Raw genomic sequence first — 24,722 nt, 5'->3', positions numbered from 1 at the left:
TCTTGGTCCTCTCCACACTTACCTAGGCAAGGTCCAACTCACAGATGATGCTACTGGCTTAATTAAACTAGGGGAGGACCAGGTGAAAATGATGTTTGTTAATTAAGTAGCAGCATCTGATCAGTTATGCAGCATAGTGGGGCTCTAGGAGACCAGAACTGTTTTAATTAGGAACACAACTAGAGCTATCTCTAAGAGACAGGGACAGGCCCAGATGGTTAAAGGGCATTGGGAGAGATGAAGGAAATTAGGGACTGAAGTTGAAGAAAGCATTTCTAGCTATGGACAAAATAATTCCCTAAAGCTCCTCAGCCTACAAATCATCCTTAAACCTTACTATCAACTTTGCAAAATGAGCTGTTGGAAAGCATTCCTGGGCAGAGGAAATGGAACCCCAAAGGATATAGATTATTCTTTAATTGCTCAGAAATAAACAGTAAGACCCAGAGGAAACTGTGGTCCTTTTTAAGCAAAGAAAACAGATTGCCCATATGTAAATCACTCTAATACATTCAACTCAAAAGCTTCAATTCTCCGGAGACTCAACTCAATTGAGGCTGCCCTGTACTATCTGACTTAGTCAAGATGCATAAAGTAGCCAGGTTGGTTGTCCCCAGAATCTAGATTTTGCTCTTATAGAGAATATGGCTGCAGTTTGAATCTTGGATACAATTTTTAAACTAGAAAATATATTTAAAAACTGAAAAGATGAAGAAAGAACAATTACCAAGTAAATCTGATCAGTAGCTATTTTAATTACTAGGGCTCCTTAATTTTTGAACTCTCTTTTGTTGATTTTGTCCATATGCAGTTAATATTTAATTCCTTTCCATGTAGGAGTAAGGTTTCTTATTTTGCTGGTTTCAGTTTTTGGGTTTTTTGTTTGTTTTTACTTTGTAGCTTTACCCTTTCTCTTCATCGTTTTTTTGTTTCTTCTATGGTGTTGAGTGTTCTAGTATTTTGAGTAGTTGTTATAAAAAATCATTAATATTGGATCTCACTTTATTTGTAAAAATTAGATTTCAATAACATTTATGGTTTTTTAATATTTCAAATATCATGATTCAATGATTATATAATCATGAGATCAGGCTTTTGAAACTTTCTTAAAGGTTACTGAAAGGAGGGATAGAAAGTTTTTCCTTTTTTTTTTTAAAGTGTCTTTTATAAATGCATGGCACAAATGTGAATTTGAATGTTCCTAATGTTTTAATATGAATTTTAATGCGATGGCAGGAGTTGTACTAGAATTGGCCAACAACTGTAGGGAGAAGGGAGGCTGTAACTCAGTGTGCCTGAAGAGATACTCCACTTTCCCTAGTTCTGGAAGGGTAGTTCCTGTGACTCAGTGTGCAGTAGAAAGATGATGCAGGGGAGGCCCGAGCTGTGGGCTCCCAGCATGCTGTGGGCAATGTGATGGGCAGCTGGGGAGGGCTTTTTTGGAATGGCCCAGTGGCAGGTGTTAGACATAGGATGGCCCCTCTCTGAGGAGGTCTTTCAGAAGGAGATGGAGTAAAGCTGGCTATTCTTGTAAATAATCCAAATAAACCATGAGACTGTCAGTGGGGTTGGGGGACAGGAAGAAAGAGAAAGAAAGACAGGAAGGGGGAGACAAAGAAGAAATGAAGTACATAGTGAGCATGAAAGAAAGGAAAAAAAAAAACCCAAAGAATAGAAAGAAGGGATGCATGAGATAATGAAATGTTTTAATCCACTTGAGCAATTAAAGATTAAAAAAAAAGTAATCTAGAAGTTTAATTCTTTTAATCCTTATTTTGGTAACTAATTGAACATGAAACCCATTTTTTCATGAAAAATCTACTAATTAATAATGTACAATTTGGGGGATGCTGGTATAGACATGTAGTGAACAGGGATAGTAGAGAAAGGATATAAAACCATTGTGAGGGCATTTATATTCATAGTGATTCTTTTTGGGTTATTACATTATTCCTTTGGGTTCCTTATAGTAATGCTATTCCTTATATGAATACTTTCGGGTTATTTCAATCCTATGATTTAAACAGATTTGTAGTAAAATAATATCCACATTTGGGGAAACTTGTATATTACATACATTCACTTCTACTCTTCTTACAATCCTGTCTCTATTCTCTACCTCGACATAGGCCCACTGTGTCAGTGTTTAGTAGAAAACCACGTACCCTCTTCATTTACTAGGCACAGATGTACTTTCCAATAATTAAAGAAAAAAAGCTTTTAAGAAAAACATTAGTAAAAACTAAGGTTCACCTAGTGCTTGGCAATGGCAGGTGTTCTAGAAGGACTAAATAATTTGCTTCTTCTAGGTAATTTAACACAGTCTATATGTGTGTATTGGGCAACAGAAATATTTATCCAAGCAAACCTTAAATGCTCCTAATAAAGTTATTTGTTCAATTGTACTGGGGTGTTTCATGTTATAATGAGATTTGAGCCAAGAAATGCAGAGGTGGTTAGTCCTAGAATTCACCCAGATCATGTTAAACAAAGTATATACCTTTCTTATACTTTTTCTGTGTGTATTAAATATGTTCATACTTAGCCCCTCATAGTGTTTCTTCAGTTTGTGAATATTAATGAGATATTATAGCAACTACTTGTTAGATCTTGTATTTTCTTTAAGCTAAACTCCCTTTTATTAAGGCCTTTCATCTGTGCTAAATTCTAATGGTATGAAGAATATTTTATATGAAAAACTAGAAAGAAGATGATAGACTGATTTGTTTATAAAATGCTGATGGGAAGGATTGTGTATGTGTATTGGGGGGCAGGTCTTTTAAAAAGAACAGAGCTTGTTAATGACTTACATTACTCCTCACCATTACTCTGCAGATACATCAGCAAGAACTCTATTTTGATGTCAAATACCTGACTTTGACCAGAATAATAGTCAAGGATGGTGTTAAGAAAAGCTGTTCTTTGGATTATAAAATCTGATTTTACTAATTACTTGCAAGTGATAAACACAGCCCATGTCACCCAAGTCTTAAAGAAATGCAGTATTATTTTATCTATATCTATTTAACTTACTATTATAAATTTGATTTGATTTATTACATATTTCTTTGCCTGCTATATCCTTTGATGAGTAGGGCTTCTAAGACAAGGTGATGAGAAACAGTTGCATGAGAAATCATTTCATGTCCAGACCATATGTTTGCACAGCTGGACTATGGAATTGCTCTTTCAGTCAATCATCCTGTCTCTGTTTTCACTCTCAAGCAACTTTTAGTTTGTGATAGCCAAGGCTCTTTATGTGAACTCCATGATTTTTTGCTTGCTTACCATCAGAAAAAAGGAGGGGCAAAGTCTTGTCTAAAGGAAATTCATACAGGCTAAGACTGAAGAAGAAATACAATGCCAGTAGAGTTTTCCCAAGTCTCTCACAAGAAACTGAAGCTTCTACTGCAGCCAGACTGCCCATAGGGCATCCCTTAAACATTTCTTGGCAGTGTGTGTTCTCTCTTTCCCACCATACCTTGCCTTTAATTGCCTTCCCCTCTCTTCTCTGCTTATGCAAATCTGTCCCTTCAGAGCCTACATCTACTGGGAAGCGTTCTTGGACCATTCTGTCTGGAAGAAGTAACTCCCTCTGAATTTGTATAATGCCTAGCTGTCAGTCTCAATGAGAAAGGGAGTGTACAGAAAAAAAAAAAATCCTGGAGCAGTTAGTCTAATATTTTATCCTTTACTAGATCTGTAACCTTGAGTAAATTTACTGACCTCTTGTAACACCCTCTATCCTCATCCTTAAAAGAGAGTAAGGAATATACCGTATCTCCAACATGTTGTCAGGATAAAATGATGTTGTGTTTGTGAAATGTTTGGTTTATGGTAATTGATTATGCTTAGGCAAAGTTTCTGTTTTATTTCCAACAAATTCAGCTATGATGATCTACATTCTGGTAATCTTAATATGCTTTCATGTATGTTTTTCTTATTGCCTCAACCCAAATGTTAAATAACCCAAAATGTTAAATAAATGGGCTTTATTCACAGAACGATTTAAAGGACTTTTTGATTAATTATAAAATTGTTACTTTTTATAATATGTGGGTGTAGAGATCTCAACCCCAAGATCAAGAGTCACATACTCCACCAACTGAGCCAGCCAAGCATCCAGTATAAAATCATTTAAAGCAGGACTTCTGGCTTTAAAGATAAATCTGTGGTCTTACATATGAACTGAAGCCACCGCATGTACACTGACTCTTCCTTTTCCTTTCCTTTCTCTTTAGTTTGTTGCTCAGCCCAATTGTCAACAACTGCTTGCATCTCGCTGGTACGATGAGTTCCCGGGCTGGAGGAGACGGCACTGGGCAGTGAAGATGGTGACGTGTTTCATCATAGGACTTCTTTTTCCCGTCTTCTCTGTGTGCTACCTTATAGCTCCTAAAAGCCCACTGGGACTCTTCATCAGAAAGCCATTTATCAAGTTCATCTGCCATACAGCGTCCTATTTGACTTTTTTGTTCCTGCTGCTGCTTGCCTCTCAGCACATCGACAGGTCAGACTTGAACAGGCAAGGTCCACCACCAACCATCGTCGAGTGGATGATATTACCGTGGGTCCTGGGTAAATGTGTTACTATAGAAAATATAATAAAAACGTGTTGCTGCCATGGAATTTCGTTGCCCAGAAAAGAATAGTCATTAAAGTTTTGGACGTAGGCACACTTAAAACAGGTTCTTGTCATTGCAGCTCCAAAGCTTACTCCCCAAAACTAAATAAATACTTTGCAAGTGTTGGGGGACTTGCTCCCAGACGCAGCCTATGAAAAGTAACTCTAGGTTTTAGGATTTGTGATTTCAGTGATTTCATGTTCGTGAATGAGTTGCTGGGTATTTTTGTTTGTATGCTTGTCTTTTAAGATCTTCAACATATCTCATTGGCTATATTTTCTTAATTTTCTTAATAGATACACCTTCTAAAAGACAAATATAAATCACTCTGCAGAATTAGTGATTCTACACATAAAGTAACTATAACCTTTCTTTAAGATCAATCCATTAAGTTTATCTTCAAATATATATTCAATCAAATATATTCAATCAAAATAATAGGAAATTAAACATTAGAACATCTTCCAATCTCTCTGTTCTTTCCATAGAAAGAAAAATGTTTGGGGATCTGCAGCAAATCTTGGTAAGGTAGAAAACTTTAAAGTAGCTGGTAAAAGCTTTGTTTTCCTCTCTTCTTGTTATTGTAGCCATAGTTAAAATTTACATTTTAATTATTCTTTTCTCTATCCTACTGTGGTTTGCTGAGAAATCACATTTTCTCAATTTAGCCCATCATTTTAAACCTCTCTGGTATCATATCCATCTCATCATTTAGTAATTAGAAAATATGTGGGGGTGCCTGGGTGGCTCAGTGGGTTAAGCCTCTGCCTTCGGCTCAGGTCATGATCTCAGGGTCCTGGGATCGAGCCCTGCATCGGGCTCTCTGCTCAGCGGTGAGCCTGCTTCCCTCTCTCTGCCTACTTGTGATCTATGTCAAGTAAATAAATAAAATCTTTAAAAAAAAAAAAAAGAAAATATGTGAAAATTTCATGATTCAGAGTCTCAGAAGATCAGTTTGGCTTAAGTGTCAAAACAACTGGAGAGACTGTAAAATGTGGAAAAGGCAGGAAAAAAAGGACTATATCTCAATCTGACATAGATACATTCTTCAATTTTAAAGATTATAAATACTCTAAATACTGACTATAAAAATAGTTCATAACCACAAGATTTGATATATTTTACAAATATATTAGAAAAATACCCTTTTTTCCTTTTTTTAATTATTTTTTTTATTTTTTATTAACATATAATGTATTATTAGCCCAGGAGTACAGGTCTATGAATCGCCAGGTTTAGATACTTCACAGCACTCACCATAGCACATACCCTTCCCAATGTCTATAACCCCACTTCCCTCTCCCTAACCCCCTTCCCCTGGCGACCCTCAGTTTGTTTTGTGAGATTGAGTCTCTTATGGTTTTTCTCCCTCCCGATCCCATCTTGTTTCAAAAAAATATCTTCTTAAGTGACCTTTAAGATAGAGTACATTCTCATTAATCTGACATGCATAAAGTATGATCTTGCTTAAATTAGAAAGAAGGTTTAGATAACTTGTGTTCTTTTTGCATAAAATAATTATGATATTGCAGTTGACATTCAATATAAAATAAACATGCCTATTCCCATTTAAATTAAATATTTCACATTAGGAATATGTTCTTTGTGGCATTTTCTCCATAGAAAATTTCGTGTAAATAATTCTTCCATCCAAGTACTAACCAGGCCCGACCCTGCTTAGCTTCCTAGATGAGACGAGATCGGGCACGTTCAGGTTGGTATGGCCGTAGACTCTTGTAAATAATTCTTAAAGAAGCATTTAGGAGGCTAAAATTCCCATTATGGGTAACTTATATGGAATGTCTAAAATTTCTGATATTCCAAATGAAATACAGAATATTTAATTTTGAAAAATGTTATAGATACAGTGAAGCATAAACAGATATAGTATTTCTAGACTTTTCTTTTATGTAACTAATGAAAATATGTAGAGTACTTTCTATGTAGTAAGTACAGTACAGGGCAATAGTGATACAAAAGTTAAAAAAAAAAAAAAAGAGAAGAGAAGAAAAAAACATCCTTGCCCTTATGAAGCTTAAATTTTACTAGAGGACCTAGATAGATAATAAACAGTGAGATATGTTGCTTAATGTCAGAAAATGGTAAATAACATTAAAAAATAGAAGCTTCAATAAGTCAATTAGAGAAAGACAACTATCATATGATCTCCCTGATATGAGGAAGTGGAGATGCAACATGGGGGGGTTAAGCGGGTAGGAGAAGAATAAATGAAACAAGATGGGATTGGGAGGGAGACAAATCATAAGTGACTCTTAATCTCACAAAACAAACTGAGGGTTGCTGGGGGGCGGGGGGGTTGGGAAAAGGGGGTGGGGTTATGGACATTGGGGAGGGTATGTGCTATGGTGAGTGCTGTGAAGTGTGTAAACCTGGCGATTCACAGGCCTGTACCCCTGGGGATAAAAATATATTGTATGTTTATAAAAAATTTTTAAAATTTAAAAAAAATAGAAGCTTCAAACCTTTATTAACTTGTGAAATTAAGACTTACTGGCTGCCTCTTACTTGCAAAACTTGTAACAGAATTTTCCATGAAAGTTGGCTAGAAATTATATCCAAACCACAGCTGAATGGTTAAATAAGGTACACGTTTAATTGTGATAATTAAATTCTAACCTAGGGAAATATCTCCTAAAGGCAACATTTCTTTTTTTTTTTTTTTAATTTATTTATTTGACAGGGAGAGAGAGAGATCACAAGTAGGCAGAGCAGCAGACAGAGAGGGGGAAGGAGACTCGTTGCTGAGCAGAGAGCCCCATGCGGGGCTCGATCCCAGGACCCTGAGATCATGACCCGAGCTGAAGGCAGAGGTTTAACCCACTGAGCCACCCAAGAGCCCCAAGGCAACATTTCTTTAAGATATCCTGACTTCATGGAGTTAATTTTTCTGGGGATTTTTAAGATAAAAGGAGATTTTCTAGAATAAAAATTATATATGAATGATTCTCTTGCTTGGAGGATTTTCTATATCAAATATATCTGTCCAAACAGTGTATTATTCATTAAAGCTGATGAATTCTAAGTGCCTCCCATCTGACACTGAGTTCTAAGTGTCTTACTAGATCTGTAACTATAAAGGGGGTTCTCATTAGGCTCTTGTAGAAAACACACTGTACTTGAATATATCTCAGGTTCTATCACTGAGAGAAAATTAAATTATGGGTGGTCACAACCTCTCAATAAAATGGAGGATTTAGAGTCCCACTGAGTCCTAATGTCCTGTACTAGGGAGCAATCATTATTAAGGCAGAGAAAATTGGTCTTTTTTTGACAGGAGGTGGGAAGTGAGGAGGAGACTAAGGACAACAGGATAGGAATGCTATAACATTTTACCGAAGTACGATATAGACAAAAAGGCCAGGTCTGATTTAATACCTCCGTTAATGAGTCTTCTTCTATCTTGTCTCATTTAATGGCTGAGGTCTGGCCAAGGAAGTTGTCAAACATTTCACAGTCCCTCCATTGTGAGGGTCTAGATTTGCAGTATGACTGAACGACTTACAGAGAAGAGTGGCTTACAAACGAGTTCTTCGTCCTGCTTTTTCCCCAGCGATAGACTGAAGCTCTGTGCAGGGGTTTTTCTCAAGTCTTCTTGAGCTGACTTGATTTTCAATCCATGTCACTCTATGAGCTACTTGTATGCAAAAAAATGCTTTTTCATTCGTACTAAATTTACTTTCCTTCCATTTTCAAGGGATGTTTCCCAGACTTCTGATAACATAACTTACGAGAAATGATTACTTTTATACCATTCTTTTATTTTTTATGCTGAGGAAAAAAAAAGACTTTTGTTTATTCATTTTATGAATTCATATAAATTTTAACTCTTCCTGAGTAGAAAATTTTCTAACTGTAAAACCTAATCTCTCAAATCAATCCCTTTATCTCCTTAAGAAGTATGGTTTTGCTTTGGAATTTCTGTTCTTTTATATACTTTGCTGTGTTTCAACAATACAGACTTATATTTGGTGTGACACATCCAGCTATCTTGTGATTTAGTACAGTGGCAGGATAATGCTTCCCTGTTATTTTCAATATCTTACCTCTGGAAGGTCCACATCCTGTTGACTATTTAAATTGAAGTCTATTGAGTTTCGTATCTTTAGAAAACAGTCTGCAATGACCCTTGTACTCTTCCACTGTGGTTTCATAGATACGCTCTACTCATCTCTTGCAAGGCGTTTTGATTTTTTTCCTTCAGAACTTTCTTGTATGGAAAGTTATTGACCCTTCTTTCTCCCATTGAACAACTTTGAGAGATCTTATAGATGCCTGCTGTCAAGATCAACTTTAGCATATTAGCAAAGAGATCTAAAAGCCTCATGCAGGGATCAAATTTAGGATTTAGTCATCTTGAGATACAGTCCTAACCAAAAGAGAAAAGTAATCACAAATAATTCAGTTAGAACTATCTCGAAAGGTAGATTCTGGACAGATAGATGCCAATATACTTCTCATATTGCCAAGTTACCCATTTAAACTAGAGTAAAAAGTGCAACAATGTTCCATCAAGCAAGCATATGAGCTTGATGACAAAGCTACATTCTATCAGTGTCAGAGAAAAAGTGTCATTGGAAAGTCTGGACAATGGATTAAAAAGAGCCTGGGGCCAGATTAGAGACCTAGCTGCTTCTGTGCTCTGCTGTGCCATGACCTGGAGGCTCCTAATTTATTCAGGGTTTGATTTTTAACATAGAATATCAGGGATATGAAATGAATATTCATGTCAGAATTTCCCTTTTACATAAAAGTTATATGCAAACTAAATATAGCATGTTATATTTATAATGTACAATGAGAATTTATCTAAATTATAGCAGCAGTTTTATCTCAACTAGATGTCATTTGTTTTCTGAAGGTAATGTGGAGTAAAATAGGAGGGGGAGAAAAAAAAATTTTGAATGCTAATTTATAAAGCTTTCCCCAAAGCCAGTTTTGATTTTTCTGCAGAATCTATTATAATTTGACTGTAACAGTCAAATCCGTGTCATAGCTTATTCTCTGCAAAAAAAAGTTTGCACAAATGTATATGCATGTGAATTATCAGGAGGTAGACTTAGGTTATCAACTTAGCAAAGAGAAACCATGAGATTGACAACCCTTTTCAAAAAAGTAGGATGTTACTGAAGGCTATCACACTAAGAAAGCAGGAAATATTTTGTTCTCAATGAGAAGGAAAAACGTCTGCTGCAGTGACTTGATATTATGTGTTTGCCTAAGAATATACCATAATTATGTAGTATATAAATCCATGCACACTGAGCATGATAAGGAGAAGGGTGAACTGAGGAAAAGATGTATCATAGGAAGAAATCTGAGCTCTGTTAAAAATAACTTCTAGTGAATTCCTAGGCATAAACTAAGAATTGCTCATAATATCCGGATTATACATCTTGCCCATAACACATACTTATTTGACAATTTTTCTCTAACAAAATTGGCCTCTCATTTCCATGATTTATTTTATATTTTTATCTTGTAAAGGGTTGATATTAACAAATCTGAACATTTCGATAAGGGCTGCCAAATTGCAAATAGAAAAAGAAAACTTGTGATCACATTCTCCCCTAGATAAAGACTCATAGAGACAAGCAATTCTATATATGTATAATTCTTCCTTTTTGTGACCATTTCTCCACCTTTTGACTAATAGGCATTAAGATCATTTGGTTTTAGGTACGCATACTGAATTACACATCTTCTCAGATAGCCCCCAAAGGTATTTATGCAATTATAAGAAACAAGTTTATAGTTTCTCCTCACTCTCTCTCCTGGTAAGGTACTCTAAACCACCTCAGTAAACTGGCGGCAGACACACATAGACACCCAAACACAGCTGCAGAACATCTGCTTATTTAAAAGACATTTTGATTTTCAAGAAAACCAGATAATCATTGTAGTAAGACATATAATCATCATTTTCCTTTTTATCTCTGGGGAAAAAAGTTTAAGGTCACCTCTACTAAGACTTACCAAGATTTATCCAGACTAACACAGTAAGATTTCAAACAATAAAATATTTATGTAGATTTAAATTGTTGGGCACATTCTACTGCTGACCAAAAGACTTCTTTATCGGGGAGAAGATTAAGTATTTTAGGTATGATGATAACCTGAAAGTGAAATCAGCACACTTTGAGAGAATATTTGGCAACATGATCCAAGCAGATGGTTCAAGGGAAGGGGGCAAAAGATGGAGAAAGAGGAGTAGATATTAAACAAGGGAGGGTCAGTGTGAGAGACCGAAGGAAGGCTGAAGTGGTTTTCTTGAGTTCAGAATGACAGCAGCAGTAGTGATGGTAGTAATAATAGTAGAAAGAAACTATTCTTTCTAAGATAGTTAAGATAAGATAGAAAAGATAGAATATCTTTCTAAGATATTCTAAGATAGGCACCCTGCCAAATGTTTCAATGTGGGTTCTCATCTGAACTTCATAGTAACTCTACTTCACTGAATCATAATAAATGTTTGTATCTCATTTCATAGAGAAGGAATAGGCTTAGAGAAGTTAGATCCTTTGTCCAGGATCAGGAGCTAGCAAATGCTTGAGACTTGATTCATAAATCAGTTGTTCCAGAGCTAGAACCTTTATCCTCCATAAATACTGCCCCCCAAATTTGAGGGGTAGGATTCGAGGTGGCAAAAACAGCCCAAGAATACAAGACTTCTTTGCTCATTTGTTTTGTTTCTTAATTTCCACATATAAGTGTATTTGTCTTTCTCTTTTTTGCTTAGCATTATACTCTCTAGATCTATCCATGTTGTTGCAAATGGCAAGATTTTGTTTTTTAATGGCTAATTTTCTGCCACACACTCATGTGCGCACGCGCGCGCGCACACACACACACACACACACATACACACAGCACATCTTCTTTATCCACTCATGTATCAATGGACACTTGGGTTGCTTCCACAACATGGCTACTGTAAATAGTGCTGCCATAAACATAGGGGTGCATATATCCTTTTGAATTAGTGTTTTCATATTCTTTGGGCAAATACCCACTAGTGGAATTACAGGATCATATGGTAATTCTACATTTAATTTTTTGAAGAACCTCCATACTGTTTTCCATAGTGGCTGCACCAGTTCACATTCCCACCAACAGTGCAAGATAGTTCCCTTAACCCCACATTTTTGCCAACCCCTGTTGTTCCTTGTGTTTTTGATTTTAGCAATTTTTACAGGTATGAGGTGATATCTCATTTTGGTTTGGCTTACATTTCTCCAATGATGAGTGATGTTGAGCATCTTTTCATATGTCTGTTGGCCATCTGAATATCTTCTTTGAAGAAATGACTAATCATGTCTTCTGCCCATTTTTTAAACTGGATTATTTGTTTTTGAGTGTTGACCTGTGAAAGTTCTTTGTATATTTTGGATACTATGCCTTTATCAGACATCTCACTTGCAAATATCTTCTCCATTCAGTAGGTTGCTTTTAGTTTTGTTGATGGTTTCCTCTGCTGTGCAGAAGCTTTTTATTTTGATGTAGTTCCAATAGATGATTTTTGCTTTTGTTTCCTTTGCTTTGGGAGACATACTGAGAAAGATGGTATGTCTGATGTCAGAGAAATTAATGCCTATGTTCTCTTATAGGGTTTTTATGGTTTTAGGTCTCACATTTAAGTCCTTAATCCATACTAAATTTATTTTTATCTATGGGGTAAGAAAGTTGTCCAGTTTTGTTCTTTTACATGCCTCACTGTCCCTTTAAGTCAGTGTTTCTTGAAGTGTGACCAACTGACTAAAATCAAAATCATTTTGAATTTCTACAAAAAATTTATATTTTGAATTCTCCCCTTGGTTGATTAGTTCAGATATTTCAGAGGTCTTTAAACATTAAAGACTGAGAAACAATTCTGGAAGAAAAATTTCATGCAAAATATGTATTAATGTGAAAGCTTTACTAAGGAGTCTCAGCTCATTAGAATCTAAACATGAAATGGTTTTACTTCTGATCACTCCTCCCAAGCACCCTATACCAGATATCCTTTTCCTATATCTTGATGATACGTTTAGTAGATATCAAGTTCCTAAACCTTTGAGTTATTAAAAAGTAGTCCCAGGGGCACTTGGGTGGTTCAGTTGGTTAGGTGTCTACCTTCGGCTCAGGTCATGATTCCAGGGTTCTGGGATCAAGTCCCATGTTGGGCTCCTTGCTTAGCGGAGAATCTGTTTCTCTTTCTACCTCTGCTGGCCTCTCCTCCTGCTTGCGTGCGCTCTCTCTCTGTCAAATAAATAAATAAAATCTTAAAAAAATAAAAAATAAAAAACAGCTTGAGTCTTATCAGTTTAAAGCATTCCTCTTCCTGACAAAAGTGTGGCCCATGGCTCAAAGGACCTAGAATTGTCCATCGTTTGCTCATCCTTCAACCCCAACTCTGGAATGGAAAGCGGGACACAAACTGTTCATGTTCTCCTGCTTGGTGGCTGTCGGGAAGAGGGATGACAAGAAAAGTTACACGTCTTCATGATTTCCCTGGAACCCCGGTCACAGCCCTTTCCTGGTTGTGTGTCTCTGGCTAATACTGTGTAGCGAGTATGACAAGCTGTGACTCATGGCTTTCCTGATGGGCGCATGAGTGTTCTCTGGAGACCCTGTGTACTTCCACACTGCATATTCTTGCATCTGCACAATAGAGCTCTGCCTGACATCTTCCAGTCCCTCAACTCTTGTAACTAGTACTTGGCTCCTTTAGGGGTCCTATGACCTGGCAAGAACAAGAGGGCTTGATTGCTAAAGCTCGGCTTCTTCCTGTGATAAACCCTCATTCCCCAAGAGCATCACAAAACCTTGCCACATCTCACGGCAGGAGGTCAGGCTGCTGCCAGCTGTCTTACTGCCAAAACATACTGTCTATTGTCCCTGAGGATCCAGACCCAGGAAGAGATGAGCAAGCCAATTGTGGACCAGACACTCCAGCAGGAATTGAGATGCCAATTTTTCCTGTAGAAATCCCCCAGATTTTTGAGGGATTCTTCTCAGAGTCTTCCTCACTTGTTTTAGGAGGAGGTGGTAGGCTGGAGAGCAGTCACCTTTGTCTCTCCATCTGGTATTCCGAATTAGCCCAAAAACTGTATGACCCTGACATGATGGCTCTCTTGCCACTTATGCCAAGTGTTCTCTCAGTTTAGACTATGGGATTGGAGAGCCAGTTGGTTGGTAATAGACACGGTAATAGACATGGTTCTAATGTCTCCTTATATGCCCTAGAGGGAAGGGTGTGGCTACAATTTTCTGTAAGCTAGTGGGGGCTTTCATCGTTACCTCTGTCTGGGTTTTAAGATTAGCACTGAGAGGATAGAAGCTGTCCCTTAACTCAGCACTTTTTTGGGGTCCAGCAGAATGTGAGTCTCTACTGAGTCTCTACTACAAAATTCAGATTTTTCTAACCAAAAGCAAAATTTTCACCAGAGACCACTTTTTATTCCATGATCTAGGGAGGGAAAAGCAAAACAAAACAAAACCTCCAGCAGGGAGGAATTCTTTCATTTTTGTTCTTTTTATCTACATTGATTTGGTGCCACAGTATAGAACTTGGTGTTCTATGAAGAAACTTCCAAGGTCAGATTCCTTGACTAGATCTTAGGCTGCCGTGACAGGTCCTTGGAGGTTGCCCTAGGTGAAAAGGTGACTCGCTCTTTGTTTAGGGGTTATTTATCCTTTGTGTAAGTACGAAAGCAAGGAAGAACACGACAAGAGGTCTGTTCACAGAATTACACTCTTCTTACCTGAAATCGGGGCTGTTAAATGTGGTGTCTGAGGTCTGCCTACTTCATCCTATCCTCACAACCAGCTTCACACAGTGGGATATAATCAGACACTCAAGTAGCCCTGATGAAAACTGTTATGGGAAAGGTAGGAAACATAAATACTAAAAACTTCCAGGCATCCACAAATATCTTTCAAAGGAAGTTCTCTGACTCATTTGCACTATGATCTTTCCTTCGCTGGTCCCCACAGTCTTGACATCCATGCTTGTAATTAGACCTCCACCGTGACTCTCAGAAATCATGTCATCTGTTTATAAACAGCAGAGAGCAATTTTGAAATGTTCCCATTGTGGGAACAGGACAAACATTTTGTGACAGGAGCTCGCTGAAGCTTTGTTCTCTTCAGACTAGTTACCACAAATAGTTGATCTGGATGCATATTCCAGCCAGTTAATAGCACCCTCTAGCTTTTCTAAAAGGCTTGTTTCTTCAAAAATTTTGGTGAATGTCACCAGAGCTGAGGAAACTTGGTATTTCGCTAATGTGCTCATAAGAAATAGAAATCATTAGTTATCAAACACGTATGTGGTGACTAGTGCTCTATGAAGAGCAACTGGATTCTGGTGCTCTAAAAACACAAGATCCCAAACCCTATTAGCCAACAAGCACTGACTGACAGTCTTGATTTACAGCTCAGGTTAAAAAATGGTGGTGTGAACTTTCAGTTTCATCAGGATCTCTGTTTTTTCCACATAGCTGTGACTTACAGAGGTCAGAAGTGAATTTTTGTGTGTGATCCAGAGAGTCAGGTTTAATGTCTACTTTTTGAATTCCTAAAGAACTGTAATATTTCTGAATTGTGAGTGTTTGCTCTTTGCCTTCTTAGGAAACCATAGAGGTCATCTAGCCCAAGCTTCCAGTGCAAGTGCCATCTTCTTGAACTCATCTAATTGGAACAGAGTCTGCTCAGATATTAAGGAGCTCCAGGTTAAAATGTTGTTTTGTACTGAGCTTTTAACTAGTTCTTTTAACTGTTTTCCCATAGTTTCTCTATTCCCTTATGTAATTATCCATAAAATATTTGAAGTTACCTATTTTGGTGGCTGTTAATAATCACATCTGGCTTTCCAGTCTGGTAGAAGCAAGAAGAGAGGTAACAATTTATCAATAAAAGGAAAAAAGATATAAATACTCTAGTTAGTTAGCAGATATTTAAAAAACACTTCATTTTATAATACATACAAATCTGAAAATAACAGAATCACAGATTCATAGACTTGGAATTCCCTTCAGAGATCAGATGGAACAGGTTTGCACCTACTTTAAGAATCACTCTGGAGCCTGAGTGATGGAAGACATTCCAGGCTTGGATTGGAATCTTGACCCCACAGGGTGATCCATTCCAGTTTTGGAACAACTCTGATTGCCAGAGAATTCTCTCATACATTGGTCAAGAAGGTTTCTCCCTATAATTTTCATATCAAAGATCCAACTTGTGCTTTTTGTAGCAGACCAAAGCAAGTCTGTGTCCTCTGGTATAAAACAGTTTTTAATCTTTCATGTAAACTATTGTGATGACTGATTTTAGTAAAATTTGATAATTCAGATAGGAAGAAGTAATGTCTGGTGATTCATTCCATTGAGGTAGATGTTATGATTTGTATAATTATTGATTCTATATATAGAATTCTGTATATAATCCAAACCTCTCTGCTTTTGAAATGAGGTAGTAAACACTAGAACACTATTGTCTAAGATTACAAAGCCGAGTACCAGTTGAGCTGAGCCTTGCCCCTCACTCACCTGCTATAGTTAAATTCTTATCTCTGGTAAAGATTCACTGGAAATGCATTTGTTCAATTAATGATTGCAGTGTACACATCTTCTCATCTCTGGGAACTGGCCAAGTTTCCAATAAAACAAAACAAATAAGCCACATTGTGAAATCTCGGAAATAAGAAAACATTGTCTAAGAGCACTGCCTAAGGAGCTTGAATTCTGGTTTCTTTATTAACTGGTAGTGGAGCATAGTCACACTGCCTCTTTTGGTGTGATTTTTCTTATGTAGGTCGTGGTTGTGTTCTGGCTTCTGAGATTGTCCCCAGACTCAGCAGGAAAAAGCACCACAGAATGGGGAGAGGAGAGGGGTTCCAGAGCGCTTTTCCTCACTGGATAATATAAATTGTTAAGTTTTCCACAAACTCTAAAATCCGAGCTTGCATCATATCCTAGTCAGGTTTATTATATTCCTTTCTTCAATATGGAGGCAGTGATCATTATCATCTCCCCAGTTATGCCCCTATCTTATCTGAGCTCTCAAGAGAGATTTCTTTCTGAAAGAAACTCAAAGAGAAAACTAGAATATATAAACACCAAATCCATACTAAAGCAGGGTCTACAGCAGACTTTAAAATCTACACTATATTTAAAAGTCTGAAGTTAGAACAGACTCTTAGCTACAGAGAACACACCAATGGTTACCAGAGAGGAGGTGGGTGGGGGATGGGTGAAACCGGTGATGGGGATTAAGGAGGGTCTTGTCATGGTGAACCCGTGGTGATGTATGGAAGTGTTGAATCACTATATCGTATACCTGAAACTAATATTACAATATGTTAACCAACTGGAACTTCTGTAAAAACTTTTAAAAAATGCACACTAAAATTAGTTAGACTGAAATCAGTCCTCACCTAGGTTATCAACTGAACTCTAACTTAAAATTTGAAGAAATAAATTTAAATAATAATAAATAACCATTTCTAGTTATCACTAAATGATGATAGACTATTAAGACTAGTTCACTTTTATTTCTTCCAAAATTTTATTATGAGAATTTTCAAACATACCTAGTGGCAAGATATCACAATTAATATTATATTTATGATATTTATGATATATTTTATATTTATTATATTTCTTTATTTTTAATCTATCCCTATTGCCATTTGTCAACATCAACCTCTCATCATTTTTGCTGTCTTCAAGTTGTAGCATTACTTTTCTTTTTCAGGGCACAGAGATTTAAAACATTTAAAACATTGACACATTGTCAATGATTGTTCACAATCATGAACAACCACCACAATCAAGATACTAGACAAGGGCTGGAAAACTATGACCCAGCAGGAAAATATGACCCTTGGACAGTTTTTGTTTTTGTTTTAAGATTTATGTTATTTATTTGAAAGAGAGAGAAAGAGTGCGCAAGCAAGCAAGGAGTGAGTCAGAGGAAGAGAAATCCCAAGCAGAATCCCCGCTGAGCCAGAGCCCCATCCCCACCCCTCATCCCCGCCCATGCCCGCTGGATCCCAGGACCAGGACTGAGATCATGACCTGAACGGAATCAAGAGTCTGATGCCTAACCAACCAGTTGCATCACCCAGGCTCCAGTTGACAGTTTTTATAAATAGTTTTATTTTAACACTGCCACACCCATTCATTTACTGCAAGCCTAACTTATTTATTCTTTGGCCCTCTGCAAAATAAGCATGATGGTAGTTGTATGCTTTTATAAATGTCCTTCATCAAATCAGGAAATTACCTTTCTATTCATACTTTGCTTAAAGTTTTTTATTATGAATGGATGTTGAATTTTGTCAAATGCGTTTATGGCATCTATTGGGATCTTTTATCCCCCCATAGACTGCGGATGGCATAAATCACATTGATTGGTTCTTAAATGTTGAAACAGTCTTGCATTCCTGGGAAAACAGCTATTATCAATTTTATATATTGCTCTATTTAATTTACTGGTTAATATTTGTTGAGGATTTTTATGCACATTCATAAAAGTTATTAGTGTGTAGTTTTCTTTGATTGTATTATTTTTGTCAGAATTTTTATCAGAATAACACTTGCTTGTCTCTTAGATGTTTCTTTCTCTTGTATTTTCTTAAGTGTTTGTTCTTGTATTCTTAGCACTAGTATTATTTCTTCCTTAAATGTTTGGTAGAATTCACCATAAAGCAACTGGACCTGAATTTTTCTTTGGTGGAAGCTTTTTAAACTATGAATTCATAATACATTAATAAGTATAGGACAAATCAGGTTACTCTGTATACTCTTGAATAAGATTAGAAGTTAATGTCTTTCAGGGAAAATGTTCCAACTCATTTAAATTGTGAAATTTATGGATATCAAGTTGTTCATTTTTTTTCACTTGTCCTTAAAATGTCTTAAGATCTGTACTGATGCCCCTTCTTCCATTTCTGATATTGATCATTTATATATTCTCTCTTTTTTTCCTTGACCATTCTGGCTAGAGTTTTATCTGTTGTACTGATCATTTCAGAGAACTAGAATCTGTTTTTGTGGATTTTTCTCAAAGTTTATGTTTTAAAATTTATTGCCTTCTGCTCTTATCTCTTTTACTTTCTTCTGCTTGTTTTGGATTTAACATGTTTTCTTTTCTTTTCATAGTGTCATAGTTGAAGCAGAGATCACTGAGACTTTTATTCTTTTCTAATAAAGTCTTTAAACCTATAGATTCCACTATAAGTACTCTGTTAGCAGGATCCCAGTTTTATTTGGATGTGTTTTCATTTTCAATCATTTCAAAATATTTTCTAAAAATCTGCAAATCCCTCTTTGATCTAGGGTTATTAGAAGTATGTTGTTTGATTGCAAAATATTTGGGGATTTTCCAAATACATTTCATTATTGATTTGTTGTTTATTATATTGTCATAGATCACATTTTGTATGATTTCCACTTGTATAAATATGTTAAGGTTTGTTTTATAGCCCATGATGATATGGTCTCTCTTGGTGAATACTACACATGCATGCACTTGGAAAAAAAAAAAGTGTGTTCTACCACTGTCAGGTTGTTGATAGGGTTGTTCAGAATTCGATATTCCTACCAAACTTCTGCCTACAGATGCTACAGAGAGAAATACTAAGGTCTCCATCGACTATACTTCTACCTTTCTCTCTTTGTTGTTTCAATTTTAATTATGGCATCCTGCATTATAAGATTGTATTGTTAGCTGCATTCATCATTAGAATTGTTCTGTCTTCTTGGTGAGTTGACCTTTTCACCCATATGTTAGTATATCCCTCTACCTACCTGGTAACAGTCTTTCTTTTGAAATATATCTAGTCATATTAATATAGCCAACTCACCTTCTTTTTTTTTTTAGTTTTCTTTTGATGAGTATTTCATATGTCTTTATTATTCTTTTATTTTTATCCTGTTGAAGAATTGGAATATAGCTGTGTTTTGCATTTTTCTATATGACCATCTCTGTCTTTGAATTGGTGTGTTTAGACCATACATTTTTTAAGACCATACACTTTAATGTAATTATTAATATTGATGGATTTGAAATCTACCGCGTTGGTATAGTTTTTCCTACTGGCTCTATCCATTCTTTGTTGCACTTTTCCTTTATTTTTTTCTGCCTGTTGTCATATTGGATATTGTTCATAACTTCATGTTTATTTATATTTCTGGCTCTTTATACATTTAAATTTGTATATATACATATATACATGTACCTGTGTGTGTATCTATATGTGTGTGGGTCTGTGTGTGTGTTTATCTGCAGTCTGCCATAGTGAGCCCTGAGGCTCTCTTTGGAGGAATCTGCTTCCCTTAGAAGTATAGGTTCTTTAGTCTCCTATCTCTTTTATATACATTGTATATAAAAACGTATTTTCCAAGTAGCCTCCATGCCCAGCATGGAGCCCAACTTGGGGCTTGAATTCACAACCCTGAGATCAGGACCTGAGCTGAGATCAAGAGTCACATGCTCAATTGAGTGAGCCACCCAGGCACCCCTACCTACATTTAAAAATATTTTAAGAGAATGCCTTAGTGTTTACAATATAAGATTTTGTTCAGTATAACTTCAAATAATATTTATTTTGTTGACAGGTAAACTAAGAATTTATGATAGTATGTTTCTAATTCTTCTCTCTCATCTTCTGTGCTAATGTTGTCATTTTACTTTTCCATATGCTATATATGTTATAAACCACAATACTTTGCTACTGTTTTTGCTTTAGGCAATTATCTGTTAGACCAATTCTAAAAGAAAAAATATCTTTTACATTTATTTTCTTTTTAACCATTCCTGGATATAGATTTTCATTTCTTTTTATAGACCTAATTTTATTTTTCAGTATCATGTGCCTTCTGCCTAGGATATGTTCCTTCAGCAATTCTTGTAGCATGGGTCTCATGTAAACAGAGTGTTTGATTGTCTGAAAAAATGTCTTTGAATCATCTTCAATTATGAGAGTTATTTGTGCCTTGTATAGACTTCTGTGCAGACTTTTTTTTTCTTTCAATGCTGTAATAATGTCACCTACTTACATAGTTCAGACAACAAATCTGATGTCAGGCTTCAACTTCTTCCTTTGAATGCCATGTGTCTTTTATTTCCACCCCACTCCCACTCCTGATGCCATCGCTATTATTTCTTTACCTTTTTAAAAACATTTTGAATATGATGTATCAGAGTGTACATGCATGTGTGTATTTGGAGACGGTATGTATTCCACCTGTACAGAAGGCCAGACAGAAGTACATTGCGTGGATGCCTGAAAATGGACGCACCATTTTCTTCCGCAAGAACATCATGCAGGAATTTGAGGCAATATTGTCAGGAGCTCAACCGGGTTTGAGTTTCATTGCTACAGTCAGTTTCAGGGCACCATAGACTCTGCTTCAGTTGGTGCTATGGACTGCACGTGTGTGTCCCTTCCAAATTCATATATTGAAATCCTAATCCCCAATATGATGGCTTTTGGAGGTGGGGCCTTGGGGAGGCAACTTACATCATGAATGAGATAAATGCCCTTATACAAAGAGGCCAGAAGAATGAGATAAATGCCCTTATACAAAGAGGCCAGAAGAGATAGCTTGATCTCTTTCTTCCATGTGAGGACAGAAAGAGAAGTCAGTGGCTCAGTGGGTTGGGCCGCTGCCTTTGGCTCAGGTTATGGTCTCGCGGTCCTGGGATCGAGTCCCGCATCGGGCTCCCTGCTTGGCGGGGTGCCTGCTTCCTCCTCTCTCTCTCTCTCTCTGCCTGCTTGTGATCTCTGTCTGTCAAATAAATGAATAAAATTAAAAAAAAAAAAAAAGAAAAAAAAGAAAGAGAAGTCAGTATCTACAGTATGGAAAAGGGTTCTCACCAGAGCCTGACCATGTTGATACCGTGATCATAAACTTGCAGCCCTCAGAGCTATGAGAAATGAAGTTTTATTATTATCACAGAGTGGGGCTCTGTGATACTTAGCTAGAGTGGCCTCAACTGACCAAGATAAGTAGGAAAGAAGGTAATTCTCAGAATTCCTGCAGCACCCACACCTTTTGGCCTCCTCTGTGCACGTGTGCCTCAGAGGTGTTCTCACCCCATGCTCTCGTCACTCCTCCAGGGGTTGTCTGCTTCTGATTGTCACTTGTGTTTGTTGGCCTGGTGATGTAAAACAGGCAGATTCTCTGTTGTCCTGGTCTGGGGTCAGACTTGGGTAGGACGATGCCTGGGCATTAGGGATGGAAGTTCTCAGTGCACCATATCTTACTACTTAAGGGCAATGACACTTTGCAGGTCATGAGAGAGGAGACTTTCCTGACCTTCCCCCTGTGGTAAGAAACCTCGAATGATACTGGTGTCAACCCTAGGCCCAGGACCGTTTCCTGCTTCTCCCACAGGGCTCATGTGTTGTGTTCCCTAAGGAAGAGGAGTACTCCATGAGAAAGAGCACAGAAGGAGCTGGAAACTTCCTTGTGTCTTTGTCTCAGAGGCTCTATTCTCTTGTGCTAGCTCAGACTCAGCCTTTAGAAGCTTGTTTAAAAGTTTTTCTGAAATCCTCTTACCCTCTTATATGATGCCTTTGTCTCTCACGCCTGCACTCTGCCACAGGTGAGCTAATACTCACCCTGAGGCTATCTTTGGAGGAAACTGCTTTCCTTAGACGTGTAGGCTCTTTGGTTTCCCATCTCTTTGATAGGTCCATAAAAGGTTATGATTTTATAGTTAACCTGATTTTTTCTGGCTTTTAGTACAAGACAGATATGAAACACTATGATATACATTTGACATTCCAGACTATTATTATCTTAATAGCATCATCTTACTTGCTTATGTTAATGTAGTTATGAAATCATATTTATCCTTTTAATATTTCCTGATTCTACACCCTTTGATATCTCTCTCTTTCATCATTGGGCCTGAAAATTAGATTTATAAAATTTTAATAAGATTATGGAAATAAAATGATATATAGTGATATTTCATAAGCACTTCCTAGAATTTGAAAATTAAAACATTTCCTATTAAAAATATGATCATTATAAAGGGAAGGGATTTTTATTTTTTCTGGATGTAGTTTCAAAGCTATTGTTAGATAAAAGGTCTTCTAATGCAATATCATGCATGTTATGACTGTTTTGTGTTCAGAACTGAAATCAGATCCCTGAAGTTGCTAATCAGTTACAAAAGCAAAACAAAGCATCCTGCTTGATGTAATTAAGACAGTTATGTTCACCAGATACACTGTTTTTTTCATGAATCTTTGAGTCATCTCAACTTTGGAGGAAATGTGTCTTTAAGTATTTGTTTATAAGTGTTACCAGATTTTCCATGAGAAATATATATAGTTACAGAGAAATTACAGTTGATTCCAAAATTGCACCTTCTTATGAATGTATCAAATGAATAAAAGAAAGGGAAACTGTCCTAAGAGCATTCTCTACAATTAGCTCAGTGTCCTGTAGGTTTTAGAGTCTGGCTGAGACTGAATATTACTGTCTTTAAAAAATAGATGCTTCATGTAGTGAAACAATATAGTCTCTTGCAGCTCTGAGATTCTATAATTTTTAAGTTGCATATCTCAATTTTTAGTAATTTGAAAATCACACTTACGGTGAATCTTTCTGTAATTGCAGGTTTTATATGGGGAGAGATTAAACAAATGTGGGATGGTGGACTTCAAGATTACATCCATGATTGGTGGAATCTAATGGATTTTGTGATGAATTCCTTATATTTGGCAACGATCTCTTTGAAAATTGTTGCATTTGTAAAGGTAACTATTTGTTTACATTGTTGATAAAGCGTAAGTTCTGATAAATACTGATACGCCTTTGATTGCTATTAATTTTACTAATAATGTTACCTTTAGAGCATTATGTATATGTGATATTCACCTCCTCATCACTTTATTGATAGATGGGTATAAAATACATAGATAATATCCAATTTATAGTCATAAAACAATGTCACAATTTGAAGTTGTCACCCAATTTTATTGCATCTAAGCTGAATGATGCTTCAAAATTACTCACCATAGTTGCTCTCGCTTCTGATCTTTTCTGCTTCTAATGAAATTCTACCTTAAACACTATTTAAATTTTGGCAACCAAAATCTATTTTTATCAGTTACAACTAACCGATAACATTACATAGATCAAAATATTACTTTCAAAGCATTGAAATTATTTCAGCTCAAACTAATATAGTTTGATACAAATAGAACAGAATATAATTTCTTTCTCTTCATCCCATTCAACATGACAGTGCCTGAAATCTCATACACCCGTCACTCCCCCAGATTTTGTACAATATCAGTCTTTTCCAAACCACAGAATTTATGTAAAACATGTTTGTTCTGCAATGACAATCTGGATTATTTTGTACTTTGGGGGATATTTTTTGAACCAAAATATCATCTCCTTCCTGCCTTTCTTTTTCCCCATTTCCTTTTCTTTCCTTTTTAAATTTTTTTCTTTCAAAATCATTAGTGTATTAGTAAAAAATGAAGAGTGTCTAATTGGGCTTTACATGAACGATTCAAGCAATTTAGTGATCTGATCTAGAAAATACTAACATGGAGGTGAACTCATGTTCATTTCATCTAATTCTTAAAATGGCCACCTGAGTCTCTTAGTGCAGAGTTCAGCTCTGTCAGGTTCAAAAATACCCAAAGTTGGAAAGGCCAGAGTTTCTAGAATTTGTTCAATTAAAATGTTGCCAGCATTCACCAAAACATTCAGAAAGAGCATTACCTACCAATTTCATGGACAGGAAGCTATATTTTAAGAATAGAATGATAATTTGGTAATTTTTCCTACCTGAATTGAGGTTAATGCCCTTGATGACCTTAAGAGAAAAGAAGGTACTGTCTTAACTAAGGAGGTTATGCATCTATATAGGAGATAGGCAGGGGTTTGGTTTTTTGTGTTTTTTTTGTATTTTTTAAATTTTTTTTTAAAAGATTGTATTTATTTGTCAGACAGAGAGAGAACACAAAGCACAGGGAGCAGCAGGCAGAGAGGGAGAAGCGGACTCTGCACTGAGCAGTTAGTCTGATGTGGGACTTGATCCCAGGACACTTACCCAGCTGAG

General features: G+C 36.5%; 1 protein-coding gene across 2 annotated transcripts in view; it reads left to right on the top strand.

The window, feature by feature from the left end:
• Nucleotides 1-24,722, top strand: part of TRPC4 (transient receptor potential cation channel subfamily C member 4) — a 148,606-nt gene that overhangs the window by 85,893 nt on the left and 37,991 nt on the right. For both annotated transcript variants that reach the window (XM_044249631.1, XM_044249630.1), the window contains exons 3-4: nt 4,242-4,578; nt 23,264-23,403. In XM_044249631.1, the coding sequence (XP_044105566.1) occupies nt 4,242-4,578; nt 23,264-23,403 (477 nt within the window). The remainder of the gene's footprint in view (nt 1-4,241; nt 4,579-23,263; nt 23,404-24,722) is intronic.

This window comes from Neovison vison, chromosome 5 (genome assembly GCF_020171115.1).
Source record: "Neovison vison isolate M4711 chromosome 5, ASM_NN_V1, whole genome shotgun sequence".
In the NCBI taxonomy this organism is placed as follows: Eukaryota; Metazoa; Chordata; class Mammalia; order Carnivora; family Mustelidae; genus Neogale; species Neogale vison.
Note: the sequence above shows the minus strand (reverse complement) of the source record. Positions and strands in the feature narration are given on the sequence as shown.